We start from the raw sequence: 12,082 nt of genomic DNA, 5'->3' as shown, positions 1-12,082 counted from the left end.
GGTCATATCCGTTGCATTCATCAAGATTTATCAGCCCTTGCCACATAAAAAGTGTCAATAGTTTTACATATACAGGCAGAATGTTATTGTGATAAGTTATTTGTAAAGACTTCCAAACTAAGTTTGATTGGTATTCATTTTAGGTCAACGATTCATATCTAGGACCGCTCGTGACATTCATGAATCATAAAGAACAAGCTGAAGGGGGTCAAATAAACCAAAAAGATCATAAACTGTAAGAATGCACCAAGCCAAGAAGCCATTGTCATATCGGGGAAAGGGGTGGGCAGTGGGTATCATCATCAGTTCATCAATCAGCAGCACCCGATGCAATCATATATCCACCTCACATGCAATCCTGAAACTTGCATTTGACCGTCTTAAAACAACCTTGGAACTAAAAGACCGTAAATCGTGCAAAACCTGATCAACACAGTCTATCTCCGTCGTGAGTTTCGGCTGTCGCGGCGACTAACGTGCACCACGTCCTCGTCCTCGTCTTCTTCCTCTACGGGAGCTGGGGTGCGGCGCTCGGTGCGTCTTTTAGGTCGGCGCCGGCGATTCGAGCTAATATTGCTGGCGGAGTCATCTGGAGCCAGGGACCGGTCGTCATCTAGGAAGTCATCTTCTGTGCCGCTTTCCCAAGTGTTTATTGAGGCCGGAGTTCCCAGACGCGCTTCCACATAGGAGCCACGTCGGCTTTGGTTGGCGACTGAGAGGCCGGCACCACGTTCGCGCAGTGCACGGCGGACAACCTCTGCTTTGAGATGGAGTGCTTCGAAGGCATCTTCCAGAGCTTCCATCCCGAGGAAGATGTCCCGTTCGATTTCAGCTAGCGCGGCGATTTCCGTTTCCTCGTCTAAGGCGATCGGACCTCCAAAGGAAGCAGGAGAAGTCGGACCACCGTTGGGTTGGCTTACTGGCCGGAAGCTGCCGTCCATGTAGCTGGGTGTCGGTCCGCGCGAGGTTCCTGCAGCGCTGAACGGGGTGTTGGAGCGGCTGCCGCTCCAGCGGGCATTGCTAGGCGGGACAGTATCTTCGATACCACTGCGGAGGAACCCGTCAAATCGGCCGGATATCAGAATCTCCCACTCGTCGTCAGTGATGGCAGCAAGGGTTGCCAAGACATGATGCAGACCCGGGTTGTTCAGCATATACATGGCTGTTTCCGGGTCGCGTGGGAGAGAAGGAAGACGGTATAGTCGCTGAATGGCCTGCGACGAAGATACAAGTGGCGACGGTCGGGGTCGAGGCTTTTCGTCATCTGAGCGAGGCACGGGAGTCGAGGAATTGATACCGAGGAGAGCACAAAACACGGAGCGTTGATGAGGTTCAAGATGTGTGAGCATCGCAAAAGTCAATGTTTCATCATCTACTTCTTCGGGCGCACTGCTCGCTGAATCCGGCTGTTCGGAAAGCCATTTGTCCACTGCGACCTTGGTCTTGCGAGATTGGCGGATGAAGTGCTCGCGATATTCTTCGGGGACGTCGACATCAAGCTTCTGCATGGGAATGTGCTCTTCGCCAGGCGAACCCGCATCCACAGTGGAGGCAACCATCATGAACGGCGGCCACATGGGCAACTCTCGACGTCCAGACACTAGCTCCAACACTTCCCCCAACTAACACCCTCTGGACGGACCTCCATATCATCACGGTCACACATAAGACAGTTACATGGCTCTGATGATATGTCACGTGCGAAAACAGCCTCCAGACGATCCAGCAATCGGCGTGCGACTGATCGATATCCAGTCGCAACGGCCAGAGATCCGTTCTTGCTCATGACCTTTTGGTAATCATCCAGCAGGTGACTGAACGGATCGAAAACCTTAGCAGCTGCCAGCTGAGGCTGACTGGCCGATTGCGAGAAAGGATCGGGGGTCGCAGGCTCAGGAAGCAGTGTTCGCGGCACCCGATGATCTAGACCTCCATTTTGAAGAAGGTAGTCGACCCTCGGGATGGTAATAGGCACCTGCGGTGGAGGTGGAGGCGGAGGTGGCGCACCGAATCCCTGACCGGGCATTACAGGTCTCCCATAATCAATCGAGTCATCACTGGGAGTATGGCGGTGTGAGACGGCCGATCGGGTCTGATTGCGCGAGGGAGGCTTCGTCGGTGGGGTCATTGGTTTTCGTGGAGCAGTGTATTGTTGATTCGGAGCAATGGAGGTAGCGTCTGATCCATTGGCCGATTCTGTCCCGACATCACGAACTGTTGACTGTGAGGGCGACATCGTCGAGCGACTCGATCGTTTAGGTAGCTTCTTCTCATCGGAGAGTTTCGTCTTGGGTGGTTTGTGACTGGTACGAGGCGACGAAGCTTCCTTGTCAGACCTGGACGATTTCGACTTTGGCGTATCTGCCCGCGCCGTCTTGCTGGACTTGGATGAATCATCTCTCTTCGATCGAAGGCTCGATGACGATCTGTTCACCTCGGTCCGGATCTTTATGCTCGCCTTCTTCGCCTTGGGCTTTTCCGCCTCTTTGTCATCTTGCTTTCCGACCGTACTACCCTTCTGAGATGATTCCTGGTCGAGACCAGTCAAGGGTGGACTGGGAGGGGCATGATGATTCTCAGTGTGGTTGTGGCTGGGTCCATTTTCCTTCGGAGCGGTCAGGTCGGTCGGGTCTGGGGTAGGGATGTCACGGTGGCGGACATCTTCTTTGCTATGCGCTTTGGAGAAGGAAGGGTATGGAAGGCTGGACCTCGATTCCAGGAACGAGGCTGTTCCCGCTCGACTTGCGGCGTCGAGGCCTGGCATAGAGGACCGTCGTGGGGCAGCGCTGTGGGAGGTCGAGGAAGTGGAGGAGCGAGCCGTGGATTCTTCAGGCTCGGTTTCCTTGGTTGACGTGCGGGAGGTGGTCCGTCCTTGAGACGCACGCTTTTTTGATGGTTGGGATTGTTTATTGGAAGTAGTGGAGGAGGACTTGGGTTTGCGACTCTTTACGCTGTTAGGTCTCACTGGGAAAAACATGGCGGGCTCGTGAGAAATCGTAGCTGGGGCGTTAGCCGCACGAGGTGGATCCCTTCAGGAAATCTTGGGCCCGCAAGTTCATCGGTCACCGTCTGTTTACTTCGCGGTCCGTCTCGTCTGTGCTTTCTCGAACCCTCGTGTCAAAAGGGCTAAGGAAGGAAATGCTGCACCGCCACTGAGGGGGGAGTGTGATCCTATTTTCGTCTCCAATTCCTGCGCGTGCTGCCTGGCGCTTAGGTTGGGCAGGTGTGAGTTCTCACTGGTCGCTTAAGGTCGGGGTGGCACAGCGCTTGCGTCGATCGCACGAGAGCTGCGGGAAAAGCCCGGGCATGCCATCGATTGATGGCCGTTATCTGTCTGGGCGATCGATCGAGCGGGACTCGAAATAAAGACAGTGCGCAGTGAAATAAGCTCGCTTTCAGGTACGATGCATAAAACGCCCTGAGGGGGGAATCGTGGAGGGAGGGGGACCAACTCGCAATACGGTGAACAGAAAGAGGAGAATACTTTTGGCCCCCGCTCGACTGGAGTGGGGGACAGCTGCATGGACGCCCGATGCTTGTGGTGAGAATAAGATGGATCGATCCAACTCGGGCTGCAACGACGAGGAACCCCGAGATCGGGAAAGGGTCCTGCTACGGTCACCTGACGATGGCCTGAACTGGGAGGTAGCATCATACTCCGTATATCAAAAGTGTCTCTAGTCCATCCAGGTTGCTTACACTTCCTAGCTTATCTTTTTTTGCATCGCCTTTCTAATTTACGCAGGGATATTTTCTCAACTTATCGTTCATAGTATGATTGATGAGATGAACTTTGATTTTCTGCTTGGTCCTTATGTGGAAGGGGGTATCATTGTAAACAAGTAAAAACCAACAGGAAGTATTTCGCATCCCACAGAGTATGTTCTCAGTGACTAGTCCATCGCATGCAATCCATTCGGTGCCTTCTTGACCGGGGATGTTTGCAATACCCAATTTCCATCCTCTTCGTGCGCCACGCCCTCCCGCCGGGCCGCTCGTAGCGTCTTGTCTCCAGCCAGAGTCAAATCACCCGTGTGGCAATCCCAAATCCAGCCTTCCTTAAGCCACATCCAAGTAAGATAAGCGCGCAACTCTTTATCCTGTGGTAGAACAGACTTCCATTCGGGGACAAAGCCGCGTACAGCTGAATCCGTGCCTTTCCAGTCCGTAGCTACGCCTCGTAGCTCGTCCCGACAGAAGATGCGCCAGCTATCTAGGGAGTATGCTCCAACTCCGGGTAAGTGTGCAATCTCCCAAGCTGCTCGAGGATCCTCGTCATCAAGGCATTCATCGGCAAGGACGTCTCGACCATCCAGCTTCTTCGGGTAATGAAGCTTGCGATACCGTTTGCCCTTGACGGGAGCATCGGTCTGCCAGAGTTGGGCAATAGCGATGCATTTCTTGGCACGTTGATTTTGGAAACCCAAACAATGGATCATGGACACAAGATCTACCAAATTCGCGGAGGCCATGGCATCGATGGTGGGATAGTGTTCGAAGACTTTAAACAAGATGGGCAAAGCTACACCACCTCGCGTCCGGTTCAAGAAGATTGTAGCAATAAGCAACTTGAATGGTTCGTGTGCAAGCTGCTCCTGAACGAGACCAAACGAAAGAGCATCGATAGGTGGGAAAGGAAGACAAGACTGGGGGGGATCTGGTGTTTTGGGAAAATATGGAGATATTCTGGGACGTTTTGGTCGAGAGACTTTGGAGATTTCAGGTTCAAGGAACTTGGTGTTCTTGACGGGAGTGCTAGGACGCTCAGCAGACTCTGGGAGAGGGAAATGCGGACTCTTGGAAGGCAACACTTTGGGCGTTGGATACAAAGCAACATCATCTTCAAGTTCGAGATCAAGATCGCTAGGTGGATCACTCAGCGAGGAGTCAGAGGGCAAAAAGTCGGAGCCTAGATCAAGCTCATCCAAGATCTTTCGAGTTTCTGCAGGTAGCGACATGGCGGGTAGCGGATATGGTATATCCGCGAATGCATTTGTATTTGTTTTGAGACTAAGAATGTCCGCTTGTGGTGCTATGCAGAAGTATTTGGACGTCACCTCATCGCTGGGTGTCACCCCTGGCAAATCACTGGAAATCAAAAATCCGAGTCCCACTCTTTCGGATCAGGTGACAAAGGCCCGTACCTCGATCGGGAAGCGCTCGTGCATTGAGATGCCGGGGTTGACATTGGCATCCGGCCAGGCGTAGGAATATCTCGTTGGGGAGTTGACATGGGCTCCCGTACTTTGACCAAAGGGGCTTCTGGCTGAGGAGGCGATAGTAAAATCGCCTTCTCTACGACAGGATTGTCAGGTTGGGGGTTTCCCGTGCAGCGCGCACTCGGGTCGTTGGTTTGTCGTGATCTGAGGATACCCCGTCGTCCCCACGGTCATTTGCAAGTTTCTGAGACTCGATTGAGCCATCTGGGAGCTGGATGCTTGGGATAGGTTCATCTTCCATGCGGTCATTGTCGTGGAGCGACGCCAAAGACCGGCTCTGACGCTTCTGCTCTTGCTTCCGTTCTTTCTTGGCTTGTCGCTTGAGCTCTTTCTCGTCGAGCTTGAGATCTTCGTTCGCAAATAGATCCTCTTGATTTTGACCATCGTTGATGAAAGCGCTGTTGAGTTCAAGCTTCAAGGATTCCCTCTTCCGCTTCCGCTCTCTCTTCTGTTCTTGTTTGTGCCCGCGCTCCTTCCGCTTCCTTTCTTTCCTCGGTTCGGGATCTATTGTGCGTGTTTTAACCGAAGGCTGGAGAACTTTCAGTTTCTCCGTCTCCGAGGTCTGTACCGAGGTGTCTTGGGGACTGAGTTTGTTGTGATCCTTGAGCCAGGAGTTTACGGGCCGTCGTTTCGCTTTCAGCTCGATTTGCGTCTTTTGCTCTTGATTTCTCCTCTCTCTTTTCTCCCGCCTCGCCCTTATTCTCTCCTGTCTTTTCTGGTTCTTGGATAGCTTCGTGGAGACTTTACTGGGCGTCTCATGAGGGTAGTCTGGAAACAAATTCTCCTGGATCGCATCAGTCGCGCCTTTAGGTGAACCCTCTAATTCTTCTAAGTTGCGAGGAATACAGTCACCATTCACATTTGATTTCGCTTTTGCTGCTTTCGCGGAGTTGTGAGCTGTTGGGCCTTCAAGGTCGTCGCCCGAAGGCGTCGTCGTGTGAAGAGGAAGGCCTAGTTGAACACCATCCACCGAAACGGCGGTTTTCCCTTCCTTAATAGCCTTCATGAGCATCTGTCTTCTTTGTTTTCTCTTCTTGCTTTTCGACAGCTTGGCGGGAGGATCCTTGTTCTGCTCGGGAATAAGTCTTAAATTCAAATTCCCCGGCGGATCGTCTGTTGCAGCCTGGTTAAAAATCTTGGGTTCATCTAGGCTCTCGATCGCAACCTCGCCATTCGCATGCTCTCCCGCCCATCCGAGTTTGCTAGTCTCTTGGACGTTTTCAAAGTCTTCCTCCTTATCGTGAGCAATAAGAGTGTTTTCGATCGGAAGAGTCGACTCGACGACGTTCTCCTCTGTCGGAATGGTCTCTGTATTATGTGTTGAAGCGGCATCACTCAATTCAACTGGCAACTCAGGAGTGCTCTCAACTTGAACAGTAGTATTTCCTTCGTAATCTCCATGTGCCTGTACATCAAGTGGATGCAAGGATGGTTCAAGTGTGCTCTGAACAAGCAGAGGCCCGGCGACCTCATCCTGGGATTCGTCGCCGTCAGCAACGACAGGATCAAGTTGCGAGTCGGGGGTGCTGAGGACTTGAACAATTGTAGTGTTTTCATCTTCCGCGTAGCCTGGAGCATCTGGTAGCTCGGGAGACGAGGGGCTGGTATCGTCATCGGGTATTTTAATGACCTCCGGCGTCGCGGCTGGCTTGGGGGATTCTTGAACATCAAGTAAACGCCTCTTGCTTCTCTTATTCTTCAGGCCCGGGGATCCTTCTCTGCGGCTCCTTTTGTGATTTTTTTGAAAGTGATGATTCGACTCGGAGTCGTCCTCAATCTCTTGTCCAAAAGGAATGTCGTTAAGATCAGGCGCAAGGGGTTCAGCTTTGACACCAGCTCTGGCGAGATATGCCCTGCGCACATACTTGATCAGGTCCCAAAGCACTGAAATGTCGAGTCCCCTTGACCCGGCTTCATTGCATATCTCAGTAATGAATTGACGCCTCGCAGAGCGTTTCACAGGTTGCACAAATTGAGACATAAACGGGTGCCTCCCAATAAATTTCAGCACATGGACTTTCACAGACTCTGTAACGGAGGAGAAAATAAAGTCCTCAGTTGCAGAGTCTTCCATTGGGTTCATTATTCCATCGGTAGCCATATTTTGGGGTACACCAATTTCATCACTTGGGGCAACATTCGCTTCCAGAGCCCTTACATCGATGGCGGTTGGTTCGAGAATCTCTTTATTATTGTCGATTTTCGGATTGACAGAACCAGCTCCACCTTCCATGGCCTCAACGAATTTTGAAGTGTCGTCAGAATCGTCCTGGGACGCATTGCCCGTTTGGAGATTGTCATCGCCATTCACCTTCTCGAGGTCATCATGCTCATCATGTTTGTCCTGATCGATACCCGTATCCTTTGGCATAGGATCTTCCTCATCGCTGTCACAGAGATCAATGACCGTAATTTCCCTCTTGGCCGCAGGCCGTTTCTTCTTGGATTTGGTGGGCTTCGTGGTCTTCTTGGTCTTGCTTTTCGTCATCACTCTAGGCGTCGAGAGAGGTCCATTTGCTTTTGGGGTGTCTCCCTTCTGCAAAGAGTAAGAAGCTGGGGAGTCTCCAGATCCATCAGCACCTGAGTAGCAAGGCCAGTCGCTGTCTCCTAACCCTTCCTGATTCGCGTCCTGGCGCAGGATCTCGTCAACCTTCTGCAGATAAAAGTCGTCAAATGGGTTGTAGTCCTTGTAGGTGTCGGTGGGGTAGGAAGGAGGAGGTGGAACGATGGAAAGATCGTCAGGAGGGGCCGTCCTGTAAGTCATATTCGGACTGGCGGGTATTCAAACAAAGCGAAATGGTAGTGAGGGATGCATATGTGCGGTGGTTTCAAATTTGGTTAAGTAACAAACGGTCTGTCCTCACAAAATTTAGCCTTCAAGCTCCCAAAAGAAGTCCGCTGTCCAAAACTCATACGGTCTTCGAGTGTCTCTTGGATGGCAGCGAATCCGGGGAAGTTTGAGGGGGATTCAGCATGTTCTGGTGGGTAGGTTGTTGGAGGAGAGGTTCTGGCGGGGGCCCAAGAGAAAAAAACCCTAAGAAAGAGCGTGCTAAGAAACAGAGTCGGAGGTTCAAAGCTTCAAATGATGGTGAAATGGGTCAAAATGAGAGAATTGCCAGCTTTGGACATGTCAAACAAAAAAATAGGAAACTCCGCGCGCGCGGAGCTGTCAACGCGCACGGACCAGCGCGCGATAGGCTTATCGCTCCTTGGATGCCTCGGGAAAATGGCAATCGCGACCAGAATAAGAATGCAAGATTTGTATGGATTGGAAATGTTGATAGTGACTGGTTGCATGTCATCAATTCCAAGTCAAGACTATAGACTATATACCGACTTCTAAAAACAAGCTGCCACCGTATGACTATAGACGTATATTCAGATTTTAGCAAAATGTACCTGCTCACATATGAATCTTATCCATCACCCCGACCTCTCATTCAGCAATTCCAACTCTAGATCGAATAGCCCGCAGAGGCCAATTGCCGCGGTTCACCAGCAGCATCAAACGTTCCATTCGGCTGGACACGAATGAGCTGGGCCGTGCTCTGACCGGGAGCGACCCATGTCACGTTGTGCCCGAGGCTCTTCATGAAGGCGACCGTCGAATTATCATAGGAATACTCAAAGGTGACCTGGTTGGGAATTAACTGATCGTGCAAGCGAGGCTTTGCAAGAGCCTCAGCCGCACTCAGCTTTTGATCGATAGAATGAATAATATTTTGGACGGTGGCCGTGATGATACGACTGCCTCCAGCAGAGCCGGCAACCAAGAAGAGCTTGCCATCTGGGCGAGTCACGATCGCAGGGGTGATGGATGACAAGGGACGCTTGCCTGGTCGAACATAATTGGCCTCAGAAGGAATATAACCAAATTGATTAGAGGACCCAGGGATCGAGAAGTCTACATTTGATCCATCAGTTGGCAGTCTCGATTGTTCGTGCTTCGACCTTCATACCGTTCATTTCGTTGTTCATGATAATTCCTGTCTCGGGAACCAGCACATGGCTTCCAAAGTACAAATTAATAGTGGTGATTACAGAGATAGCAAGTCCCGTGTGATCAGCGGTCGCGAGATGGGAGGTTCCTGGACTATAGGGCAGGTCAGTTTTGTTCCATTCACGTCGAGGGTCAGGAAGTCCGTACGTTTCCAAACTCTCTACCCCCGATGGGTCATATGCAGACACATTTAAGGTGGTAGTGTCAGAGATCTTCCCACGGATAGTATCAATAGTTGACTGCTTTAACATGTTCTGTTGATATTCGTCCATGCCCTCCACAAATGATGGGTCACCGAGTTTTGTCCGCTGAAAATGTCTTAGCATAACAAATCAATATTCAAGCCTGAACAGACCTACCTCTCCGTAGCCAAAACGCATGGCCTCATCCATTCGATGCGTGCTGATGTTCAGTGCCTTCTCTGAACCAAAGAGACCCTTGTAAGTGCTCAGGATTTTTAGAATGCTAAGGGCAACAATTCCACTCGAAGGTGCGGTTGTACTGGTGATCTTATACCCGCGATAGTCAATTTGCGAGGTATTGCGAATCGCCACGGTATAGTTCTTCAGATCCTCGAGAGTCATGGTACCATTAGCTGCTTGAACCGCATTGATCATTGTCTCTGCCATTGGGCCTGTATAGAATGCATCTGGCCCCCGCTTGGCGATTGTCTCAAGGGTATCCGCATAGCGCTTCCGTGTAATGGTGTCTCCCAGGCCCAAGCGGGTTCCGTTGGGTGCAAAATCCAAAGCCCAATTCGGATCCTTGGACAGGAAATCCTCTCCATCACCAACGGCAAGCGTCATGTATTTGACCAAGTCTGTAGACACAGGAAAGCCGTTGCGTGCCATCCGAATGGCAGGTTGCATCAGCGTCGCCCAGGGCAGTGAACCGTACTTTCTGTGAAGATATTCCAACCCGCGGATCTCGCCAGGTACACCGCTGTTGCGAGTCAACGTATGTCTTCCAAATCTTGAAGCGTGGCCGATAGAGATCTTACCTTGCCAGTCCGCCGTAGATAGATGCGTCGGTATTATTATTATACATGTCCTGGAAGGCGGCAGCGGGCGCTGTTTCACGGAAGTCAATGAACTCAAAAGCACCATTCTGTGCTCGGACAAGCATAAAACCACCTCCACCAATACCACTATGATACATAGCTGGAGTGAGTTAGCTTTGACCAGCCTGCTGTGTCACCATGTCTGCTCGATAAACTCACAGGTGACACCAATACAAAATTGCGCGGCGACCAACTATCGATTCCATTAGCACAAGATATGCATTTCAACCTTTCATCGAGTCTGTATTTCTTCCTATAATGCAAAGAGAGTGCACTCACTGCATCGGCAGCATTGCCGCCCATCTTCAACATCTCGATACCATGTCGCGAACACAGTGCATTCTCCGTCGCAACCGCACCCCGTTTTCCAGGGCCAATCTCTCGGCTTGATCTATCATCGTGATCGGCACCCCGAATAGATAATTCAAGCGGCGATGTGGATGCACTGGGTAAACATGCGATCAACAAGATCATGCACAGCACAGCCAAAAGGCCGCAGTTCTTTGAATAAAGCATTCTCCTGAGTTCGCTGCGCTGGCCTTTGCGCAAATCAGAATGCCGGTCAGTGCTCTTGACCTTGGCCCGGGAAAGAGACCCCAGCAGAGGCTATTAACACCATTATTTATCTGAATGGCCAGACTTCCAGTGTGAGGGGGTAACGGGGATTTGACAGGGGTCGGTTTGGAGCTCGTACCTGCTTCTCCACATCTCCAGCGCTGATCATTGTAACATGCAGGAGTCCATGCACGCATACGGGATGTTGAGACTCGAGAGGATTACACCCTGGTCAACCAAGAAGCGCTCAGTAGGTTTTTCAGGATGCCATAATCAGTAAGCCCGTCGTCGATTTACGGGCACAGTCCGCATGACCCGCTGAACCAGCGGCCCTTCGAGATATCAACATGACCCCGCAGATAAGTGGCCGTTCCGCTCCACTGAGTAAGCTTTGGTAGCATAAAGCCAGAGTCCTTGCAACACAAATCATGATTTCCTGTATCCTCGCGTTTACCTAATACCTGCGGACTAGTTAGTTATACGGGAACCAATGCCTCAGCTGATACATAGCCCGCAGGAGTGACACCGGTGGTGTGTTGGGGTCGAGTATTAACATTATTAATCACAGTTTGGAGTCGCGTGGCACTGGGCATCCTCGTACTTGCGTTAGCCCCGGATCCAATCAAAGCCCGAACCCTATCAAAGCGCGCCAGTATTGCCTATCGTTTCCCAGGCTATGCTCACCCTGCCGAGGTCCCGATTAACGCAATCCGATCTGCCTTCGACACACAGAGTTCTGACAGTGACGAGTTTAATAATCCCCTGCAACCATGAGAAAATGACGTATGGGTGCGAATTTTAGGACCTTCCAAGAATAATCGAATGAAACTTGCAAGGGACCGATTCAAGTCACTGCCCAATCGGTGGGCCAGAGCTCGATAAACCTTCCTCTTTGGATCATGGATGTCAGCCAGATGGACCCAGATTATCTTTGAATAAGAGCTTGTTTTCAGCACTCATAACTAGCGGTATAATTTGTTATCAAACAATGTGATAATAGGATGTCGGTCCCTACATTGTACCGTCAAAAGCTGGAGTATATCTCAATTTAGATAAAACAAAGGGTTTTTTCCATGTGGATGTACCATATTAGATTGCTTACAGGTGTCAGGAACAACATGAAGCCTGAATTTGGTAATGGCCATCTGCTCTGTTGGTAATTTAAAAAACAAGAGGTGTGTGATGTGAAGATTGTAAGAGGAAAAAATAGATATTGGCGCTGCCCGGAATCGAACCGGGGCTGGCACG

General features: G+C 51.0%; 3 protein-coding genes across 3 annotated transcripts; all 3 read right to left on the bottom strand.

Annotated features, from left to right (window-relative positions):
• Nucleotides 1-437: 437 nt before the first annotated feature.
• N7458_006420 (uncharacterized protein) lies at nt 438-2,977 on the bottom strand (the record flags this gene model as incomplete). The annotated part of the gene is made up of 2 exons (XM_056909802.1): nt 438-1,583; nt 1,628-2,977. The coding sequence occupies 2 exons, from the start codon at nt 2,975-2,977 to the stop codon at nt 438-440; spliced, it is 2,496 nt and encodes an 831-aa protein (XP_056765506.1).
• A 916-nt stretch (nt 2,978-3,893) lies between these two features.
• N7458_006419 (putative pre-mRNA splicing factor) lies at nt 3,894-7,983 on the bottom strand (the record flags this gene model as incomplete). Its single annotated transcript, XM_056909801.1, has 3 exons — nt 3,894-5,088; nt 5,145-5,266; nt 5,341-7,983. The coding sequence occupies 3 exons, from the start codon at nt 7,981-7,983 to the stop codon at nt 3,894-3,896; spliced, it is 3,960 nt and encodes a 1,319-aa protein (XP_056765505.1).
• Nucleotides 7,984-8,674: 691 nt separating this feature from the next.
• N7458_006418 (gamma-glutamyltransferase) lies at nt 8,675-11,003 on the bottom strand (the record flags this gene model as incomplete). Its single annotated transcript, XM_056909800.1, has 8 exons — nt 8,675-9,123; nt 9,179-9,312; nt 9,367-9,527; nt 9,579-10,161; nt 10,220-10,379; nt 10,439-10,472; nt 10,559-10,885; nt 10,974-11,003. 8 exons carry the CDS (start codon nt 11,001-11,003, stop codon nt 8,675-8,677), a joined length of 1,878 nt encoding a protein of 625 aa, XP_056765504.1.
• Nucleotides 11,004-12,082: the final 1,079 nt, after the last annotated feature.

Source organism: Penicillium daleae (assembly GCF_028827525.1).
Source record: "Penicillium daleae strain IBT 16125 chromosome Unknown utg000006l_segment0_segment0, whole genome shotgun sequence".
Taxonomy (NCBI): Eukaryota; Fungi; Ascomycota; class Eurotiomycetes; order Eurotiales; family Aspergillaceae; genus Penicillium; species Penicillium daleae.
Note: the sequence above shows the minus strand (reverse complement) of the source record. Positions and strands in the feature narration are given on the sequence as shown.